General features: G+C 37.8%; 1 protein-coding gene across 8 annotated transcripts in view; it reads right to left on the minus strand.

Moving 5' to 3' along the window:
• Fam13c (family with sequence similarity 13 member C) overlaps nt 1–23,583 on the minus strand; it is a 118,422-nt gene extending 94,839 nt beyond the window's left edge. For 2 of the 8 annotated variants that reach the window (XM_048813978.1, XM_048813975.1), the window contains exons 1-3: nt 23,078–23,248; nt 16,907–16,963; nt 12,681–12,882 (exon numbers count right to left, since the gene is read on the minus strand). In XM_048813978.1, coding sequence (XP_048669935.1) covers nt 12,681–12,882; nt 16,907–16,963; nt 23,078–23,139 — 321 coding nt within the window. In that variant the 5' untranslated portion in view covers nt 23,140–23,248. The other 6 variants (XM_048813994.1, XM_048813989.1, XM_048813970.1 and 3 more) reach the window with 6 other exon arrangements.
• Nucleotides 23,584–23,817: the final 234 nt, after the last annotated feature.

Below are 23,817 nucleotides of genomic sequence, written 5' to 3' on the forward strand. Positions count from 1 at the left end.
TATCATGTATCAATCAAGATCCTTAGCTTTAAACAGTAGAAATGAACTATTATGATTTGAAAGTGTCTCCCAGTAAGCTCCTGTAATATATAATGCAGGAATATTCAGAAATGCAATGAAAGCTGTAACCTAATCAGTGGATCCATATGATGGATTAATAGTTTGCATGGACTGTTGTGGTAACCATAAGCTAAAGAAAGTAGGTCACTGGGTGCATACCCTTGGGGATGATATCTTATTACCATGGCTACTTGTCCTCTCTCTGCTTCCTGGCTGCCATGAGCTAGTTCTGCTCTTAAGCCACTCCCTTCCACCATATTGTTCTGCTTAACCTAAGGCCCAGATTGATGTAGTCAAATATGGACTGGACCTCTGAAAACATAAGCCCCAAATAAACATTTCCTCCTCTAAGTGGTTCTTATTGGGTATTTTGGTCATGATGATGAAAAACTAATACATAAACTAAATAATTTAAGCAAAGAATGAATTTATTGGGAAACTTACAGAACAACCCAAAGGGCTGGAGAAGCAACCCATTGGACTGCTAGGCCAGGATAAAAACAAAATTAGCTTCAGAACTAATCTAATCTGGATACTGCATTTTTTGATAATTAATCTTTAAAAGTAAAATAATAGCATAATAGTCTAAGTAAATAATGCTGCTTAACATTATTGTCAACTCTTATAACATTATCAACTATCACAACACTGATTTTAAGGGGCTTTCTCATTTCAATGATATCAAAATGTTGGTAATATGTAAATTTTAGGATTGATGAAAAACTGTTAATTCTATAGTATGCAATGCTCACCACACACTGAAAAATGGGTACCACCATGCCCACTGCATGCAGCCAGATCTTATTTCTTATGGCAAACACTCCATCCCTGGAGTTTCTTTGAGCCATATGCTCTTAAGCCAAGACTGAGGCAGGTACATCCAAATGGCAGAACCTAGATTGCCCCCATGTTCTATCTGAAAGGAAGATGGAAGAGTAAATATTGGCCTTTTCCACTTCTACAGAAGCAAAGGAAGGAAAAAGAAAAGGAGTCAGCTTTTATTTTCTCCTGTGGGAAATTCTCCAAACACAAGAACAGAGTTCAGATGCTTGGCAGTCAAAATGGAATGAAAAATATCCTCTATAGAAAGATTTAAAAGAAACTCCCTCTTATGGTAAAAGTTGGGTCTCCTCTGCTGTTAGGACTTAGAAAACAAACAAAATGTTAGAGCAACACCAGAACAAGAAAGCTCCTTAGAATGGAATCCAAAACCCTTACAACGCAGCCAGAACAAACTTCTCTAGTCTATCTTCCTTTACCACATCTCACAGTGTAGGCATGACAAATCAGGTGGCAGCCCTTGAACTGCCAGTATCCCTCATCTCTTCACTCATGGTATATTCCTTCTACCTAGGAAACCTCCCTGTCATTTTCTCCACTTGGATGACTCCTGTTGCACAATTTGGATTGAAAATCACCTCTTACATGAATTCTTCCATATGGCCCCATCTTTGTGACCCCCTTATCACTTTATACAGATCTCTACCATTGAAGAAAAAGGTCCCAACTTAATATATGAACTCAAAGTGGAATTTCTTGCTTGCTAAACCAAGAGAGCTGCATTTTAAGAGTGTCTACCTAAACTAAGCAAAGAACTCATCGTACCCAGGGTTTGAAGACCCTTAGAGGTCAGGGACTGGCAGACTTCAGAATGTGCTGAGGCATCAGGTGACCTTCAGCTGCAGAAGCAAAGCTGGAGTGAGAATATTGTTGACTGACTGATTTGCAGAAGCATATTACAACAGTTAAGCTGTTGCTAATTGTCGGGCTTTACAATCTCATGTGCTGGCAGATGCCCTGACTGGCTAGCTTAAAGAGACATGCAAAATTGCAGAAGCAAGTTGTTACTGATCCATATAGACAGGGATAAGACAGGTCCTGATGGTTACTGGTCACCATGGCCACAGGGGAGAAAAAAATCTGTCTTTTCCCAAGAAAAAATGAACTTATAATTTTCATTCTTACTATAGTGACAATATGTGAGGATATAATATACTAGTTAATAATGTTAAATGAATGCTCAATAAATATTATCATTTATTTGATAGTTATTTATACACAAAGAACTATAGTAAGCACTTTAAAAGTATTACCTCAATCCTTCAAACAAATGTATAGGTGGGTACTCTCATCCCTCAGTCACCTTAGGTGCTTCACAAGGATCCAAGTGAACACAATGACAACAGATACCATGTTGCTGCCAGCACTTGAGGACTCCAAGGACTTGGCACCTATCTCCCCTGTGATAGACAGTATGCCTGTCACAAGCATCAGATCTCGTCTGGATCTCATCTGTCTTTGTGGTCACAGCTACAGTGGTCCAAGGCTTCTTAGGATTCCTATTAGTTAGAAACCTGATCTAAAGGTCAACAAGTTCTGCATCTTGCCATCCAACCATGGTCTCAGCTGATAATAAAATCAACACTGAGACCAATATGTCAACTATATCTATCATCTTAAGAAAGCCAGACTTTAAGACTATCTATTCTATGTGGTTGCCAACTACTTTGTAGCCAATTTTCCATCTTTGATGCAATGATCAAACCTATTTGCATATAAGGTCACATCCTGAGGTTTCAAGTTGATATGAATTTTGGGGGAAACATTATTCAATCCAGTAGCCCTCAAAGTCCTTTCAGACACACTTAAACTGGCATCATTGATGAAAGACTATGTTGTTATTGACCCAAATCAAGCAAATTTGTCAAATCAAACAAAACCAACTGGAGGCTTTGCCCAGGAAGGGACAGTTAGTATAATTGGCAGTTTGAAAAGGAAAAGGCTAACTTAGTGTGTCTGGGGCGGACCACCTTTGAATAGAATGTAGATCCTGACATCACTAAAGAAATACAGGTAACCGATTAAAATTATCTATTTCAAAATAAGGAGACAGATGTTTACTTTTGTGTGTGCATGTGCATTAAAGGCATACTCTTTAGTCTTGAATACAATGAAAAAGACTCCTTTTAAAGAACATAATATTAAAGTCTGAAACAAATCACAGCAACTAGTTTGTGAGTAAGAGGAAGCCAAAATAAACCAACTTCAAAAGTACCTTAGTCAACAACAAAATGTATTCAGAGGTATAGCATCACAATCAGACACCCTAATAAATTCTGGGTGTGTTATTTCTAAAATTCTAACCAAATAATGAAAATTTCAATAACAGGAAAGTAAAATAATGCTCAATAATTGTTGCACCTATTTCATTTTTTCTATTAAAAATCGTTTAAAAAAAAACAGTTTACAAAGACCTTCATTATTTGTTGTATTAAAATTTTGCCTCCATTTCCAAGAGATCAGAATCTCTGTCTGACCCAGTATGAGTTCCCTCATACTGCTCCTCATCCTGATGCCCACCTTGAGAGCACCACAGTCTCTACATAGGTTTGGCGACTTCTTGGTGAACTGGGCTTAAGCCCCTCATTTGCCACCAAACCCTGAAGACATCAAAGCTATATTGACTGGAACAGAGCTCTAATGATCCCTGCCTAGCACATGGCCCAGCTAGGATTCTAACCTCCAGGCACTTCATCAGGAATCAATCACTGAGTTCCCATCCTGAATTTTGGCATAAGCTGGATGGGAAAGTGGGGGATTTAAGACTTCCCTGACCCCCACACTTCCATCATGCTGCTTCACATCAGGTAGAAAGAGTCACAAACTACCAAAGTCTTTGTAAGTAACCAGTAAAAAACAAATTCAACAAATTTTTAAAAGAAATCGGCAAATATTCAGGATTTAAAGCTATTTTATATTTAGAACTCAACTAATTCAGGCTTTTGTTCAATCCTCTTGGTTTTCAGAGAGAGATAAGTATCCAGGTGTTCATAAGTCCAGGCTATATTTCTAAATCTAATGCCAGTTTCAATAGTGCAGAGAAGACTAGCAACAGGGAGAAACTGACAGAATAAAGAGGTGGGAGAAAAATATGCCCTCCTGTGGATCCACAAGCACTCATCTGATGGCTTCCCGTGGTGGTTTTTGTTTTAATCATGTTTCTGATTAAAACACAATGAAAGACAATCACAACCCCTTACCAGGCTGACAAACTGAATTAGCTTTAAACCTGGGGTATTTAACATTATTTACAGAGAAGAAGCCCCCAGATCTAACATTGAATTGACCTTTCCTGTTGAAAATTGCTCAGGCACACAACATTACCAAGTCAAGCAATCATAACCCTACAGCTCAGCATGTTAAAGCACAAAAGGAATAGTGCCAAACATCTGTCTCTACAAAAAATCCCCTAATTGTGGCTACAACTTATTAAACAATAAAGCTGTGAGGCGTTCATCTAAATAAAGATTCAGAACAAAACCACACCCAGGATCACTGGGTGGAAAGATAAAGTTCCATCAGGATCAAAAAACATCAAGTTACCTGTGCCTGGAGGCATACACATAATAACATCAAGCTTAAAATAGCTAACTATCCTCACATGCTTGTGTACATGTTTGTGCAACACTAGCCTCAGTGCAGAGCAGCACTTTTCAAAACTAGGAGGCTCTGGTTGGCCACTTATCTTCAATAGAATTAAGTCTCAAAACATGGCAGTACTGTTCTGTCTGCTTATGGCAAAAGCTATGTCACTTTTGGTCACTTTAATGCAGAAGCTGGATCATAAAAGTCACCCTTCCTATTGATTTGATTGTGGCCACTGATCATAGCAAGCAGGATTCTATAGAATAGGTTCACAAACTTTGAGGGTAAATTTTCAAATTTTGAGTGCTTCTGTCCTTTTTTTAAGGATTTATCATCCCAAGAGAGTGGGCAGCTTTTTCCAAAATGTTTCATGTTCTTTGAACACTACAGATAAAATAAATGCTTTTAACAAATCTTCTCCATTTAGACAGGCTGCAGACCTCCCTTCCTAGGCCATCTTTAACCATTCTTGAAAGACAAGGAAACAAACAACAAACAAAACAAGCCAGTTCTCAGGCTTACAGGGATACTATGGGTTACTTGAGAAGAGACAGTGCATATGATTAAATGCTCAGGCTGCTCATTCTTAATAGGGTCACTAGAGTTAGCAAATAAAAAAAAAACCCAGGATGCCTAGTTACATTTGAATTTCAGACACACAATGAATTTATGTTGAATATGTAATTTATGTTAAGTATATCTCATGTAATATTTGGAACATGCTTGTTCTAAAAATATTGTTTATCTGGAATTCAAATTTTAATTGTATCTGGCAACTATTTCTCTCACAAAATATGGGGCCCAAAATTGTAGGCTTGAGGTTGATATGTTATGTCTCAGTCCCACAGTGATATTTAACTGTGTTTGATAAAGTTTAGATTAGTGATTCTCAGTTGCCCAAAATGTCAGTTCATTACGTTTCTACTATCCAAACCTTCCAAACAGCTTTACTTCCAAGCTCCAAAACAGGCTGTGGAAGTCCTTGCTAAGCTGTTTTCTTTGCCTGAAGAACACTCTGCTCTTGGATAAATATCACCAAGTAAGTGAAGATGTGAATTTGCATATGTATGCGAATGCAGAAACCCAGCTCCCACATCTTACAATATTCAAATTGCCAAATACACTTTTTACAGGAAGTATTTTTGGATCAAATTGCCTCCAAATCACTCCATCATAACCCAAAGATACTACAATATTCTGGCAAGAGTAAGACCCCAATTATTCCTAACAAAACAGCAAAATTAGTGAGCTCTAAATTTTCATTTGGCAATCCAGAAGAAATCAATACTAGACCTACTTCTTTGTTCCACATAATAATAAAGCAGGTACTTAATTGAAGGGATGCTTGACAAAACTCCAGCTCTTATTGAAAACAATAAGGTATATAATTTAGAGACAACCTAATTAAAGTTTTTTCTTCTTCTAGTCCTTCACATTAATAACATCAATATTTTAGTATTTTACGCATCAGAAAGAGGGGGACATAATTTAATTTTGCTTTGGGTTACTTGCTATTTTGAATAAAGAATGTGGAAGTCACTAGTGTTGTTGGCCGTTATTTTATTCTCCTCCTTAGTAAGTGTGGTAGGATTGTACTTCTTGGCCCAGTGTATTTTGGGCTTGTGTTAATGAAGGAAGCATATGACCAACTCTGATCAATGAGTGAAGAAATCCTGTATACAACTTCAGGACTGGAGTTTCTAATGGTTGGTACAGGACTCTTCAGAGATCTTTTCTCTCTGACTCAAACCAGAAACATTCAAGACTAAAAATGCTTCATTAACCATATTCCTTAATTGGCTGTGTTCACATACCTCCTAGTGACCAATGATGGCTTGCTAGTGTGTGTGTGAAAAATGCACTTTTGATGGCTTAAATCATAATGCTCTGGGTTACTTTGGACACTACCAACCTTGCACAACTCAGGAGACTTACAAATAATAAGATTTATTATATATCCAGCCAAATGGGTATAAAATATTCTACAAACTACAAATTACTTTTAGTCTCCTAAAATTTGTTGAACATTTAAGTTTATATCACTATCCCTTTTAATCCTCAATAATCTCTTAAGATTGATATAATTACCTCCATTTATCAAAATAAAAAGATGGACCTTAAAGATCTAGTTAGCTGATGTTTAAAGTAACAAAGGAAAATAGCCGAGAAGGAAAATGTCCCAAAGATGCTCTTTTTCCCATGTATGTATTGACTTTTTTATTATGGGATGAATTTAAATGGCTGCATAATGTCAGAAACCATCCTGGGAACTCTGTAGGAAAAATCAGAAATTATTTAAGAATTTGTGTATGCAAAAGATGCAAAGGAAGAAGCAAAACAGACCATTTTAATATCCTATACAGAAGCAGTCTGTATCTGTTTAATATTATAGGCAGTGGTAACTGGAGATAAGTCCTTACCAACCTCCATTGCTACACTCAACCAATAGCATCAGTACTTTATTATTATTTCAATTAGTTTTTTCGGGGAGGTGGTGCTGGGGATTGAACTCGGGGCCTTTCCCTAGCTAAGCAGGCACTCTACCAATGAGCTGCATATCCCCAGTGTCCTTGTTCATTTTTTAAAATAATCCTTCTGTAAATTCTATAATAGATGGACTATCAGATAATATAGCCCTGAGCACTGTAAAATTTTCAAGTTTCCCTTTCCTTATAAACTTGAAAGTCTCAAATCAGTTGTTCTGAATGCAAATTCCATACGAGTATCAATTTTTTAACACTTCTCACATTAAATGTCCAAGTAAACAAAGCACATCTCTTTGAGATTCCTTTGTGTCAGTATGTAAGCTAAATATATTTGCGTATTTCGAAAAAGTGACAAATTTATGTTGCAGACATTATGTTTCTTTTTAAACATCTTTATATTCACTGTTTAAGAACAGGAGTTGATAGTTAAATTCAAAGAGGAGTATCAAATCTTATAGACCATGAGAAACCACTAAATCTAAACATTGACTCAGTTGGCCTCACTTTTAAGAACACTGCATTTCTCAGAACCCTGTTCTCCTGAATCTCTATCACTTTACTCTTGGGATAATTAAGGGAAACTAAGAAAACAGGGGAGGGCAGGGGAGGGGAGGGGGGATAGTAGAGGATAGGAAGGGCAGCAGAATACGACACTAGTATGGCAGTATGTAAAAAAGTGGATGTGGAACCGATGTGAATCTGCAATATGTATACGGGGTAAAAATGGGAGTTCATATCTGCTTGAATCAAATGTATGAAATATGATATGTCAAGAGCTTTGTAATGTTTTGAACAATAATAAAAAAAGAATCAAAAATAAAAAATAAATAAAACTTAGAAATATGGCCTGTGAGAAGGAGCTGTTGGTGCTTTCCTGGGGCTGTTGATTTTGAACTTCCAGAATGGGATCTATAGCTTTGGGAACAAAGCTATAGATTCATTCATGTGGTGAATGAATAGATTTATTCTATTCAAGCTATAGATTTATTCATGTGGTGCCTCCTCATGGAGGTACCACATGAATAAAAACAGTACTACATGTGATCTGGGAAAAAAAAAAAAAGAAAACATACTAGAGGACCACTTTTCTTCCTCACCAGTAAAATCTTTCAGAACATCCATACATAAACAGAAATTAAAGTAAAACATCCACACTGGAGCTGTAAAAATCATGCATGAGAAATAATGGGTCATAAATTGATAGTTAAAACAATTACCTCCCCATTGTTAGAATCAATGAATTCATGCTCTCAACACCCTGCAAAAAAGCAAACAATGCATAAAGAAGATCCATAATTGGAAACAGAATTTTGGAGAGGTGGGAGGAATGTCCCAGAATTAACTATTATCTTTCTTTTAATTCAGAGCCTATTGCAATAATAATATTCCCCATAAATAAATATTTCATAGTTGAGTTACTTTGCTTGAAATTATTATTTTTAATTTTTTATTTCTGCAGAAACATTAACATGAAAATTTTACAATCAGACCTGGATTTCATTCCAGCTTCTTACAGCACCTACTACAGCCAAGTAGAAGAAACCTGATGCTGATATACAACAGCCCAAACAGCTGGTCTCCCCAAGGAAGTGGATTAGCAGAAGGATCACAGTACACAGCTCACTGCAGAAAAGCTCTCTATATAGCTTTGTACTTTTTGTATTTTGCTAAAATAGCCACCAGAGGAGAGGACAGAAGGATGATGCATAGTATGATGCCAGATGGCAGGGAGTGAGGATGACAAGACTCCATCTACTAATGCTAAAAATGAATACCCTCTGGACAGTGTTAAGGTCCAATACAGGAAGTAGTTTCTGTTCATCAAATCTAATCTGTTTCAAATCAGCCTGTCAGGAATTAATATTACAACTTGCATAGCATTCAGTACAGGACCACTTTTAATTTTTCCACAAAATACTAAAACATACAATCCATGCCTTCAATCAGTTCTTCTCCTTGGAAAGAGTGTTTGCAATTTGACTAGACATTTCACTCAAGAATTTATGCTTAGCACAGACTCATACATCTTGTTTTAACTTCAATATATCAATGAAAACCCAGCCTTTCTGGAGACAGGTCCTTAAATGATCCTAACCCAAGCCATTCTTTTCCAAAGCTCATTGTCTACGAGAGAAACCAATAAACAAGCAGAAAGGAAAACTGATTCTGGTTCAAATAAACATTCTCCTAATCCCAAACATATTAACTTCTTGGAGGACATTCTTACATTGTCTTCATGGATCCTGGTCTTCTTTTTTATTGTAAATATACTAAGCTTTCTCATTTTAAGACATTCAAAGTGGATGCAAAACTGGAATTTTAGTCATTCACAAATGCACACAAAATCTTAGATTCTGCTACTCTACTCTGGTTCCTTCTCATAGAGGTGGGTCAAGGCCAAGATTAAAGAAAACTTGCTAAAATTAAAATCCTAACTTGACCAACTAGAAGTGGAACTGCTCATTTTGAACTTTAAAGGTAAGAAAGGTGGGCATCAAGCCAAACTTTCAATGGCTTCCATCTGGCTTCTTCTGCCTTCCCTACATTCTGATTGGGATCAGAATGAAAAACTACTCTCAGATCCTACATACAAATTCTGTGAAAAGAAAAACCCAGAAATCTCAATAGCTCAACACACACAATAGTGTTCTTTTTTAAAAATATTTTAAATTGTAGATGGACACAATACCTTTATTTCTGTTTATCTAGTTTTTTCATGTGGTGCCGGTGATCGAACCCAGTGCCTCATACATGCGAGGCAAGCACTCTACCACTGAGCCACAACCCCAGCCCATACACAATAGTGTTCTTCAGTCTCAAAGAGGGTTATACCCATCGGTTCTTTACAGTTGCTCTTAGGGAATGATGATCCCATAACAATATGAGAACTCAACGTCTTAATAGTGGCAACGAGCATCAGACAGGACTCACAGCTACAACTTCAACTTAGTTTCCCCCAAGTGCATCCATCCAGCTTTACAGAAAATGATTCTCTCTACAACCTTGCATGGTAAGCCTAATGAATATAACATTTGCCCTGTAATCAAAACTCTTACCAGACAGTTCTATCAAATTTCCCTATATTTGTCCTATATTTGGTGAAACTTTACCTGATATCAGGCAATTCTATAGTGTTATCAGTGATAAACATTTACTATTTAAGATGTTGACCTGTCCACAGCCTTCACTTGAATCTAGCATCATCAAAGCTACAGGTTTTCAACCTAGGGTACACAGCAGAAGTAAGATGCCCAAAATTTAAGTGGCCTGTTATAATTCAGTTCTTTCTCAAATATAGCAGCGAGCTTCATTTGTGTTTCATTCTCAAAACAACACTGTACACAAGATGTTGGTTGCATAATAGATTTTTCCAATTAAATCCTGGTTAAAAGGAAGACAGATTACCTATGGAGCTAATAAAAACACAGATGTCTAGGACCTACACCCAACTTAATGCATCTTTTTACTTGATATTCTTGGTATAGTCTTAGGATAATTATGTTTTACATTAAGGTTTTTTTTTCCTCTGAAAACCTATATTCATCCATTTTTATAATACCAGAAATAATATTCCCTGGCTTATTTGAAAATAGGCTTAGTCACTGGCTTAGTCATTATCCTTCAAGGTATTCTGTCTAATTGTGAGGGGGATGATTTTATTGTTTTGCACTTCACATTATGCATTATTCTATTATGAGGCTCATTAGGCATTTCACATGTTAAAATTATCAGTAGTAAATTAATCATAGCCATTTCAGTTTCAATCATCTATAGTTTTGTTTTCCTCCAATGCTTAAGGCTTTACTCAGTTTTAGGCCAGGTTTGTGTCTCTGACAAAGAATCTCAAGCACTCCATGGAAAAGCACCACATCCTTTAAACAATTGACAGCTCAAAGAACTGAACCTTGGATATAGATATCTTGTGACACCAGCAGACTGTCAGGATTTGCAAGACTTTGTGAAGAAGCAGACCACTTCATGATACCACCAAACCCAGGTCAAGGGAAAAAAGAATCAGTTATGTTAAGACTACTCTAAGTAGTATTATTATAATGTTCTTTGTTCAATGTATTTTTAATGTTCTATTTTCTGAAAATAAGGAGTCTTCTATTTCAACTATCGATAGCCCACACTGCTTATGTCAAATAAAATGAAACATTTAAAAATGATATTGGAGTCTCACTGAACCCCAGAGTTCAAAAATTCATACCCAAGTGTCCCTACTTTTTCTAAAGAGGTTGTTTGTATGCATTCAACAATAATCTTCCTTTTAACCAGGATATAATTGGGAGAATTTATAATACAACCAATATTTTGACTACACAAATTATATTTGAAAATAAAGCTCAATGAATCAGAATTGGCCACTCAAATCCCATCAGAATTCCTATACAGTTTTATGTGCAAAGACTATGCCAATATGTCTCTCTCCTCTAACTTTCCTATGTATAAGCAACAGGCTGGGAATTACATACACCATTACCACCTTATTACAAACTGACATCTGTGTAATTTCTGTAAGGCCAGACTACAGAATGACAAAAAGAGGGTATTCTGAGATGGCTAGTCACTCTGAAGCCCACAATGTCACAGGTGATTCCTGAAATCACTCAGACTTAAGCACCCTTTGGAACCTGTGCCTTCCCAGCGAAACTCTAAAGAGAGAGATGGTGGGGTACATTCAGTAGCACTCAGGGCATCAAGCTTATAACAACCCAGTGGTAGTCCATGCTCTCCTCTGCAATGGGAGTCATACACAGAATAAGATAATCACAATACAGCTTCATGAATGCAGAGGCATTCACACTTCACTGCAAAAATAAGAGGTCACAATGCCAAGGAAGAAGAGAAACAAAATTCACAAGGTACATAACAAAACTGCAAGGTCAAATAAGCTGCCCAGCAAAAGTTGTTCTAACAGGAAGATCACCTGGCACCCGTTGCTAAATAGGATTGGACTTAAAGTTCCTACGTAATTAGCATATTCCACTTAAGAGTCTCCTGCATTATTTTTAAAGTTAACATCTTAAGAGTAAAGCTTACATTTATGGAGCATCCATGTCCTCAAAACTATGTTAAGTGCATTATAAGTATAATCTATATGTTGGCAATATTAACTTCGTAGTAAGATAAAAGCAGATTATATTTAATCTCTTTTAAAAGCATCATAAATTATGAGGAACTTTTAGATTTTTAAAATCACGTTCTTTGCTATAGTCTAGACAACTAGAAAAACAATTATAAAATACCAACTGATAACCAGAATCTGGTTGGAAAGACGCTGCATTCGTTCATTTAAATACTGATTGGCTCCAAAGAACCCAATACCACCAGCACACAGAAACACACACACATACACACCTGAATGTTTATTCAAGGCCACTAAACTGTAGTCTAAGAATACATGGCTCCAGATCAAGCTGGCACTTTTGATTTTGCTGACTAGAATCCCCAAGTTTGGAGCAAGAGCTACACTGTCTTGAATGAAGAAAGGAAAAAGAGGTCTTCCCCTTCCCGGCAAAAGAGAGACCGCTCCTTTCCGTGAAAATCCAATATTTAAGAACGCCGGTTTGAAAGGGCACTAAAGCATTATTAGCCTGTCCAGAATGCACAATTTCTACTCACAAGAGCATCCAAGTGTCTCGGGCTGGCAGTGCCCTCAAACTACCCTCATCTCTGCCAAGGTACCCAGCAAAATGTTAGCCATACCTGACTTTCTCCGTGGGTCCTCCCACTCTCAGTTCTGAAGATGGACTTGGGCTTCCTGGACTTGAAGTTGCCCATGGCGGGTCGCAGTACGCAGTCCACCTGCACCGTCTGCTCTACATGCTGCGGTGCCTCTCCGTGGGGCGGCGCGTGCTCCTCTACAGGAACCCGGGCGTCTGGGTAATTCTCTTTATTGTCTTCATCCCTACAAGAGGAGAGTCCCAATTAAAAAGCACCAAAAATTGAATAAAGCTGTGGACAAAGAGACGCTGATGATATACATTCATTGCTGCTATACCAATAGGATTCCTAACAAAATTTTTAGTGCAGGCTCAGGAACTACTTAAGAATTAATTTTATAGGAACAACTTAAGAAATGGCGAATTTCACGCTTTTTAATTTCTCTACTTTCCCTTCCATTCTTCAAGGGGATACATACTTTTTATAGTTGTCACTATGTGCATACCATCATTGGTTTTAAATTTTACACTTTAAGATGCTTTCACATATATCACATTTTCCTCACAATAATAATATGAAATTTTCAGGGTAGACATTGTAATCCCAAATTTATAGATTAAAATGCAGCAACCAAACAACATGCCTAATGAAAGGGCCAATTTACCCAGACTCATGGTGGTCAGGAAGATCTCAGTTTCTCAAGCCTGTATTCTGGGTTCAAGATGGGATGCCTCCCAAGCTTATAATCATCTCCTTACAATTTTCAGAGGCATTTAAGAGTTTAATGGGACCTACTTTGATAGAATACAAGTCACCTGGATCAAATATAAGGTAAGAGCCTGATTTTACTTAACCAGGCCATCTGAGCAAAGCCCCTAGTGGAAAGTCAAAGATCTTGGTGTTTGGGTTCTGTTAGTCCCAAGTCACTAAAGAACATAGAAGAGGCTGGCATTACCACCATACACTTCAGGTGCAAGGAATGGTGCTTGCATTTTTCACTCCACAAATTCAATACAGTGTTCCCCCACCCCTTCAGTTCTAATCTTCTCAGAAATACTGACATGGTAACACTCCTATTTGAAGCCATTGGTCTTACTTAAACCTAAATACATTTTATTTTTCATTTTGCTAAGAATGAAGCAAACACTATGGAATGAAGCAAACAGAATTTCATCAACCTTAACCCTCTGGAAATCACTTAGGCCAGATCATGCAATTCATTAGGAGCAGCCACTTTCCCCAGGTGTTTTTGCTTTATGCTCTCTTATTGGAACCACCCATAAAAGAGTTTTGGTGAGATCTGGGAAGATATTCCTCCTTGCTGAAGGACACATAAAGCCAAGAGGCAAGACCAACAAAGGACGATTTCTATGCTCTCTGCTAAAGACACATTTTCACAAATAAAAGAAAGATTAAATTCACTAAGATAATCTCAGGGGAGAATGAACTTCCATTAGTCTCTGGAAAAGACCAAAACAAAGATTGGGATAGATAATCAGTAGTAGAGGCCTTGTGCAGTGGGCAAAGGGTAGAAATTAAACAATGTAGAACAGTTAAGCTTAAGTCTCAGGACAAACTTCCTGTTCCCTGATAAAAGAGAACTCAACAAGTGAAATAATTCTTCATTGTCAGTAACTGAAAAAAAAAATCAATGCCAATGACACTGATCTTAAGATAATTCACAATTATTTTTTACCCAGGATGAGGATACAGCTTAGTGGTAGACAGATTACCTGGCATACAAAAACGCCCTGAAAAAAAAAATCTAAGTCACTAATGAGTTTAGAAATTAATATCAAACCATGAATTGGAAATCATACTAGTTCATTTGAAATGAATTTTTTTCCCACAAGGAAATATGGAATAATACTCATCTACTTTATGTTCCTGTGGGAGAAAGAAAAGTTTACAATTAACTTAATGTTCCTGATTCAAGTAGAATTCCAGAACACTCTGGAATTAGAGGGGAAAAAAAGGAGTTTTTTCAAATCTAAAATGACTTTGATAGACTCATTCCCCCAAAATGCCTAAAATTTGTTTTACTTCATATTTCCAAGTTGCCCAATATTTATAAATGTGATCATATGTTAACTTTGAAGGGAAAGAAAGGGGGAAAGGAGCAAAGCATCTTTCACCTATATACACATGTAAGACCTGATTATCAAAGTCATCTCCAGAAATATACCTTTTACATATTATTTATTGGTTCCTTAGGATTCCCAAAACAGAAAAGTACACGTTATATATTTTATGTCACTACTCATTGGAATAAATCATAACTGACAAGGAACATGGTGTCCAGAAAAGGATGCGAGTTTGAAAGATCTTTCCATTTAGTTGTGCAGTCTGGGCCACATCACTTCAGCTCTACAATCCTCATACAATAAAATGGACATCATCTCTACCTCGCAGCATTGTATGATCTCTATAAAATGCCTACCACAGAAAGTTGGCTCCAGGTCACAACCCAATAAATGAAAGCTATTGTGTCTCTCGGGCAGGGCCTTGGCCAAGTGATTATTTGCACACACTCACACACATTCATGTTCTTTTTAGTTTCCTCAATACTTAAAAACTTAATTCCAAACTCCTTAGTAGGGCATGCAAACCCTATGCAATCTGATTTTTGCTTATCTCTAAAGCTTCATTTCTTATCACCCCTTGCATTTTTACCCCCACTTCTCAGGGTTCCTACTACCTGAATTGCTTGTTATTCCCCCAACTCCAATATTCTCTCTGCCTACTGTTGGCTTTCCATTAAGCTGCTCCCTCTGCTTGGTGGCATCAAATTTTTTGTGGCCTTAGAATCACACACACACACACACACACACACACAAATAGATAGATAGATAGATAGATAGATAGATAGATAGATAGAAAGAAAAAGAAAAAAAAAACAGTTTTTTGCCATGTGTAATTTTCTTCAGGAATCTATCCCAGAATACTGTCTGGGCTATTTAGTTCTTGTTATAGTTTGTTTGTATAGCTCCTGTGTTAATATAGGAGGTGAAATGATTAGATTATGAGAGTTGTAATCTAAGGAGGGTATATATTTTGTGACTCCTAGTTTTCTCTCTGCTTTCCGGCTGACATGAGGTGAGCACCTTTCCTCCCCCAGGCCTTTCCACCATGATGTTCTATATGACCTCAGGCTCAGAGCAATAGTCGCCACCATGGACTGAGTCCTCTGAAATCGCGAGTGGAAAATAAACTTTTGCTCCCCTAAGTTGTTCTTGTCAGATATTTTTAGTCACAGCAATAAAAAGTTGACTAATACAGTCCTAGGTGAATCCTGTACTTACCTATAATATATTAACACTGCAATACTTCATCTGTGTTCTTGCCTATCTTCTTTAGGCAACCAAATTCTGCTAGAGGAATTAGGATTGGTTTGACTTTATCCCAAATCTTGACTCATTTCTGACATACAAAATAGTCCCTCAACAAATGTTGTTATGCAATAACTGAACTGTAGAATTTGACAGATTTGGGTCCAAATTCTGCCTCAGAGTGTCATGTTATTTGTATGAGCTATAATCCCTCTGAGCCTCAGTTTTACCATCTACTGGATGAAGAAGAAAACATCAGTTTTCTTTCAGTTGTTTATGTTAAATAAGACAATGTTCATGAAAGTACTCAAAACAAAGTAAATGTTGAAGAAATAGCAGACCATAAACATTTTGCTGTTGTACCATGATCCTCCTAATGGCCAAGAACATGCCCCAAATAACATGTTTGGTGAATAGTCTAGAACTTCTTACTAAGAGTGCACCATGGGTTCTGTGAGATAGGCTAATCAATGTTCAATAGGCATTTATTGAGTATTTCCCAAATAGATATAATTGTCCTAAGTACAAAGTGGGTATACAAAAATATACAAGACAAAACTTCCCTTAAGAGCTAAAAATCTAGCCGGGCATATGGTGCATGCTTGTAATCCCAATGGCTTGGAAGGTTGAGGCAGGAGGATTACAAGTTCAAAGCAAGCCTCAGTAACTTAGGGAGGCCCTAAGCAACTTAGTGAGACATTGTCTCAGAACAAAAAATTTTAAAAATGGTTGGGGATATGGCCTCAGTAGTTAAGCACTTGTGGATTCAATCCCCAGTACCAAAACAAATAAAAAGCAAACAAACAAAAACCCTGAAAATCAAGTGTAAGAGATGAAAACAAATAATTTGAGTATAAAGAAGATACCAGAATGCAGAGACACCAGACCTAGATGGTTTCTGATTCTCACAAATAAGAATCAAGCAATCATGGTCCATACCTGAGACTGGAACAGTCAGTCTGATCTTCATGTAAAGAGACTATGTCTTCGTCACACCTAAAGAAAGTGGGGAGAAAAACACGTCAGATCCAACTGTCCACTATGGCAGTAGCAGCAATGATCTAGAATTAGATCAAGATTAACATATAAACTACAAAATTCAACAATCCTCAAAAATCTCTCCCAAACCAACTGAGCCCTAACATGTCATTGGATAATGATGCCTGTGTTGTCACAGTGTCACTACTAGTGTTGTCACAGCATGTAAGCGTAAAAGCTCAGAACCAGCTATGACTTTTCTTTTTGCCTCCATGCTAACAGATATTACCTAAGATAATAAGATCTTACCAAGGACATAGATGTTCATAGCACAAGGACTTCAGGAACCATGATGAGTGGATGGAGGTTAACTCAAAGGAGATTCGATCTCACACCTCTTAGCATTTTCTCTGCATCAAGTAGTCTCAAACCATGCTTGCTCCCATTGGCCTCAGACTTTCTTGATCTTGTGAAAAGCTTTGGCTCTTTCATACTGAAAAATCTCAAGTACTTCATATACTGCCTAGGGAAATCTGGAGTAAGACCATTCTCCGACTCTAGGGTAGGAAGGAGTCTGTGTTCCTATTCTCAGACATTCTCACCTTGCCTCACCCCATCCTGGAATGCGTTTTTCATCTAAAGTTGTTACTTATTCTTCACTGCCCAAGTTAGGACTCACCAGCTCTGAGAACCTTCCCAGCCAAGTTCACACACCTGCCATGTTCTTACTTCAACCTTGACAGTGTTTACTCTTCATTCTCAGGTAACAAACCATTTCTTGCTTCACACTGCTATGTAATCCTTTCCAGTTCTGAGATTTAATGGCTTACTCATTCATGAGAAGAAATAACTATAATTTCATTTTCTAGATACACTGATATAGTGCTATTTCAGAGTTGACACTCAAAAACTACTTGAATTAAAACATTATTTCCGTTCCTTCAGCAAGTCTAGTTCCTGAAATGATTTAACAAATATTAATTGAACATTAACTGAGCCCAAGTGCTGAATTAGGCATTGTAACTGTGCTTCTAAAACTTTCTGGGGTTCAGGACTGACCAACTTTTTGTTTGTTTGTTTGTTTGTTTTATATAATGCATCCCCTGTGTACAAATACTTTGGTAAGGATGTCACAGCAATGTCAAACTTCTACTAAAGTTATTAAATGTTTACTCCCTATATTCTGTTCTTTTCTTCTCTTATACAAGTTACAATTTGGATACCGACATTTTGAGAAACATTGCTTCTAAAGGATGCAAAATTTTGAAAAGATTTGGTCCCTGCACTGAAGAATTTGGAGAATAATGAGTAGACAAAAATAAACAGGTAAATGAATACCTATTAAACATATAAAGATGATGATATTTATAGTACTTGTACTATATTAAATAGGTTTTAATTTTTAAATAGTCTTAACTTGCAATGGTATATAAATAACCCACAAAATGAGTTAATAAAAGTTTCAGTTAGCTTTCCTTATAATCTTTTTAAATTATGGCTTTTGTAGTGAGTTAAATAAACAAAGCCACCTACAGACTCTAACCCTCTTTACCTGCTGAAATAGTTTGTTCCCTCTATAAAAAAACAAAAAACAAAACCTAAACACTCCTTTTAACCAAATGATCTAAATTGTCTTGCTTTCTCCCGGCTTTGACCACCAATAATCCATTCTGTCCATCTCACAGAAAACAATATTATATTCACAAGTATTGTTTTGTTCTACTCCATTAGCAGCAATCACCTACCAGATCAACTGTGCTTTATAATGTGAATAATAATGTTTTCCAATAGCAAAGTAGCAAAATCTATGAAGAATAGGCATCTAGAATTGCTGCCTCTAAGACTCAATCTGAGATTAACCCTGGAGCTCAACAATACCAATTGTTTGGGGATTTGGTAACAACTTATTTTTCCCTCATTTGATTTATTAATCTTTCTCCTCAAATATAATCAGTTAAAAATGGAAACTGAGCACCAGAACATACAAAATTGCAGAAGCTTTCTGAAACATGAGTCTGGACCAAATTAGTGGATCCAATTTTAATACAGAGTGAATAACTCCATTTGCCATTCAAAGAAACACAACTCTAAGACTATAGTTTAGCAATTGATGTAGACCTCCCTACCAGCATACAGAGCACAGGTACACAAACCCTTTGAGTTCTATGGAGTTTCTGGTTACTTTAATAAAGACCATCTGCTTCCATTAATTTAGCAACTCCTTTCTATTCTTGCTCAGGGGTACATTGCAAATGTATAGTACTGGTCCATTTATAAAATCATATTCCACAGTGGGAACCAATACCCACATATCCTCGTTCCTGGAAAAAAATAAACTCAAACCAAGAGATCAACTGATTTTGGGCATGGCATTCTCTTCCTACCTTACAGCCCTACACAGGAATTTTAAGCCCAATCCTTTGCACGATCTTTCTCAGATATTCAATATGTAATATATTGTAATGAAATGTTTTTCAAATTGTATGTTGTGACCTGTTAGTGAATTGTAAAATTACACAGCAGCTACCAGCACTTTTTTTGTTTGGGTTGTAAGATTCAGTAGAAAATGTTAGTACAGTGTTAATTATTGACTCGCTGAACTTATTTAAGTTACACATATGTGCATTGGATTGACATATAGAATGTTTTTCTTAGGGTTGTTCATAGTAAAAAAAAAAAAATGTGAGTCAGGTTTAGTGATGCCTGCCTGTAATCCTAGTGATTCAGGGTACTAAGGAGGATGATCCCACATTCGAGGTCAGCCTAGGCAACTTGGTGAGACCTTGTCTCAAAATAAAAATAAAAAGAAGTGGAGATGTAGCTCAGTGGTAAATGTACATGGTGATTCACATCTTACCTGCGTTTTTATACTATCTCAATTCAACCTGACCATGCTACAAGGTAGAAATTACCATCACTCACAGGGTTTTATTGCCTAGGATTCCAAGGCCTAGAACAGTGGAGCCAGGGTTGTTTATTCTCTACCCACACAAAGTCCACAAGGCAGGAGTCAAAACGCCTCCTTAGTCTGTATTCCCAGAGACTCATGAGAGAGGGAGAAGGACATTTCTTAGAATAATGTAGTGAAAGAAGTATCCATGAAAAGTACTTTTTTCTGACTAAACAGGAAGAAAAGAGTGGCTGGTAGATGAAATGTAGTTGGGTTAGAAAGGGATTTCCATTCACCCTATAGTACCATGTGCCCCAACAAAACAGCTGACACCAGCTTCCCCTGCCCCACCATCTCTACTCCACTACAACTCTCTTAAGAATGGGCCTAGAAATGCAGAATTTAAGCCAGATTACCCATCTGCTTAACTAGTAAGCTTCTAAAAAGTTATCACCTAAAGATTTCCAAAATCCAGACCAGCACTGAGCTGATTCCAACACAACCACCCACTCATTCTGAGTTCCCTGTGGAGATAAAGCCTGGGAGTCTATATTGTCTATAAACTCCAATCTTGTTTCCCAGTATATAGTGATGATCAGTAGGTTTTGAGAATCAATGCTTTGAATGATAACCAGTCAGAATAATTGCAAGCCAGGCCAGGCTTCATTTCAAATACATAGTTAGCCAGGACAACATAGGAAATTGACCATGGAAAAATAATAGACAGAAAGATGCTGCAGATACAGAAGAAAAGGCCAAGGCCATTCTGATATTAAAAGAAGCTGGACAGAAAAAGAAATTGAAATTGGTTCAGAGCCACATAGACAATGCTAGGACTAGGAAAAAACGAGAAAAAAATCTGTCCTTGTGTCCTTCCCAATTCCGCTTCTGTTTGACTTTAATGAGATCTCCAACTGGCCAAGTGGAACCCTTTCAGAATATCTGATAAAATAACTCATATTAAAATTTTAATGACAACTTGAATCCACCTTCCAGGAGCATAGACTTATATTTCCATTCACGACTAGAATCCTTAATCTCAAAGAAATCATCTCCAGGTACAATTTCAGGGGGTTTGAGTAAGAAGAAAGTAGGAACAGAATGGGGACAGGAGGAAGAGCAACTTTTCTTGTCTCTGAAACATATAAGGGAGGAAAGTGCCTCCCCAATGCAAGATCTCAAGGGAACATTCACTGAGCACCTGCTATGTCTGTGTCTCAGGATAGTGCCTCCTAGTCCTTCTGGCTAAGGGAGCATTCCCAGAGAAAGAAGGAACATGGTTCAGATTATTGAGGCAGGTGGCAGGAGTTATGTTGGACAATGACTAGTTTTAAATGACCCTAGTCTGAGCTGTGTTATACCTATGAAGCTTTTGGTATGTTTCCAAATATGTTTCTTAGATTCTTATATTAGCCAGATGGCTTCCCAATTATCACTCAGAGCCTTTTAAAATAAATCATTCTCACTTCTCTGAAAGTAACAACATGATCTTATGCAATCAGTACTCCTTGGGGAGTATCCAAAGACAAGGCACCACACTCTCTCCAGCATTTAACCATAGAACCTTTACCAAAATTTAGAAGAAGAAGAAAAAAAAAGCATGTGAAATATGGAACTAAGAGTTTCCATTTTGAAGTTGTTAGGCCTGTGACTGTTTCCAGGGATTTAATCACACAGACGTCCTGAGAATCAGGTTCTGAAAAGCTCTTGGTGCTTAGAAGCACAGCAAAGGGAGGAGAGCAGTACCTGTGCACCTGAACCAGAATGTCAAGAGCTCATCTTCACCCTGCAAATTTTGTCATACATCTCTCCTTTTATCTATGCTTTTAGAAAAGTAAAGTGGAGCACAGGTTACTAAGAAATCTCATTAACAGGAGCATCTTCTAAAGTCAACCCTGACTTCTTTTTTCCCCCTAAAGTGACTACTTAAGCGAGCTCAAAGCTGGACACTAAGAGAATCGCAATCCAAATACAGAGAAATTATGTAGTAGTAGTAGTAATAGTAGTAGTAGTAGTAGTAGTAGTAGTAATAATAATAATAATAATAATAATAATAATAATAATCATGGAAATAGAGGGCATAGGAAGTACTGTAGAATCTTACCTCTCATAATAATGGAAATAGAGGGCATAGGAAGTACTGTAGAATCTTACCTCTCTATCACCAAGTCACTGTGATAGTGGTGGGACCTGAAACTCAAATGATGTTCATTTCTACATTTATTTGCTTTTTTGAAAACTTCGGTAAACATCACCCAAGTTAAGTGGGGTTTCTGTGTCAAACTTCTAAAATATTTTTAAATGACATTTAAGAATACAACTTTATGCTTGTCTTGTTCCTAAAAAGCTGTTAGGAGCCACTTCTAACAAAAGGTCCCAGAAGTTAACAACATAAATTAGCCTAGAGAAATATTGCAAAATGATGTACATATATATAGTTTGTACACATATGTCTATATAAATTATATACAGTATTAGCAAAATAAGCTACCTATTAATGTTTTACATGTAGAGTATAATATTGGGCAAACATTAAGGAAGGGATGACAAGACTTAAAATGATTAACTATAAATATCTAATAAAAAAAATACTGTGCCTGCTGGACTTGAGTAAAACACTGTACTCCTTCATCCCATGTTTAAATAGTGTTAGTTGCCCTAGTCAACAGCTTTCACTGTAGGACCAGATAACTCATTTCTCCTATAGCCACATCTCTGAGGTCAGAAGACAAAAACGACAAAGAGCATGCAAGAAAAGTTTACTCCACTGTGTCTTAAAAATCTGTAGACAGGAGAGAACAAGGGTAAGTTTAGTTTGTTTATCCCATGCTGGAAATTAAACTCAAAGTCATTTCGCATCCATCTCCTATTTGTGGTACATGTACACAGCTTGTACTGCATGAAACTGACACTAATGTTGGCAAAATACAACCAAGCTCCCTTTCTGACATGTCAGATAGATTTTTTAAAAATTCGAGCTCCAAGAACTCATCTTGGAGCATGGAGCTTCTGCAAGCAACCAGCTGGTTTTAATATCTCTCTGCAGCTGCTAAAATGCTGATTTCAACCTGTAAAGATTTCTGGGCCCCATCAGTCAGCATGTCTGGCGATCTTCGCAGTCCCAGATTATAGGAGACAATGCATCTAATACGAAGAGGGGTAGGGGACGGTGAATACCTTCATGATAGTTGCTTCCAGAGAAAGGCATGCAAGTCTAATTTTTAATGGTAAGAATCACTTACTCTGTTGCAGCGGTGCTGCTGAAGGAATTATCCTGAAGGCTGAAACAGAAACAAGAAAACATGAGCCAAGTCCGGCGGGGGAGCCGTCTCCCTGATTGCTCTCCGGGAGTTAGAGCACATACACAAACATGGCATTGCAAGGCAAGTCTCAGGGCTTGCCCGGCACGCTCGCTCTACCTTGGGCTGCTGTCTGCACATGCTCGTAACTACACCCCCAGCAGGGGCCCAGCCGCACGAGCGAACCACAAAGCCTGGCAGCCGGCGAGGCTGCGGGGACAGAGCCGGGCGGGGCGCGCCGGTGGCCCAGACCCCAAGATCCAGCAAAGAGCACCTGGAGAATTACCCCCACGACCCCAACCTAGCCAGGCTCGGCGCCTCGTTGAATTCACTGCTTTCCAGACCCACCAATCGGGGGGCTGTCAGTCGACTGCCCCACTGTTTGTGCCTAGGTGCTGAAATACCCGGGAGACTCGCTTTCTTCCAGACGTCTCCTACCAGTTTTACTGAGCTACCTCCCCCACCCCCACCCCACCCTCCAGGGATGGAGGCTTGCAAAGATTCACCCAACGTTCAGAAAAAGCCGGGAGGGAACGGGAAGGGGGAGAGAGACACTGCTGGCAGGTTTTGTTTTATTTTTATTACGAGTTGATTTTTATTGCCTAGGAAAAAGAAGAGCCTAGGAAGGAGAGCTCCCGGCATCACGCCCGAGCTGTCTGTGCTCTGTTATTTCAGTCCCAAAG

The sequence above is a fragment of the Marmota marmota genome, unplaced genomic scaffold, assembly GCF_001458135.2.
Source record: "Marmota marmota marmota unplaced genomic scaffold, marMar, whole genome shotgun sequence".
NCBI lineage: Eukaryota > Metazoa > Chordata > Mammalia > Rodentia > Sciuridae > Marmota > Marmota marmota.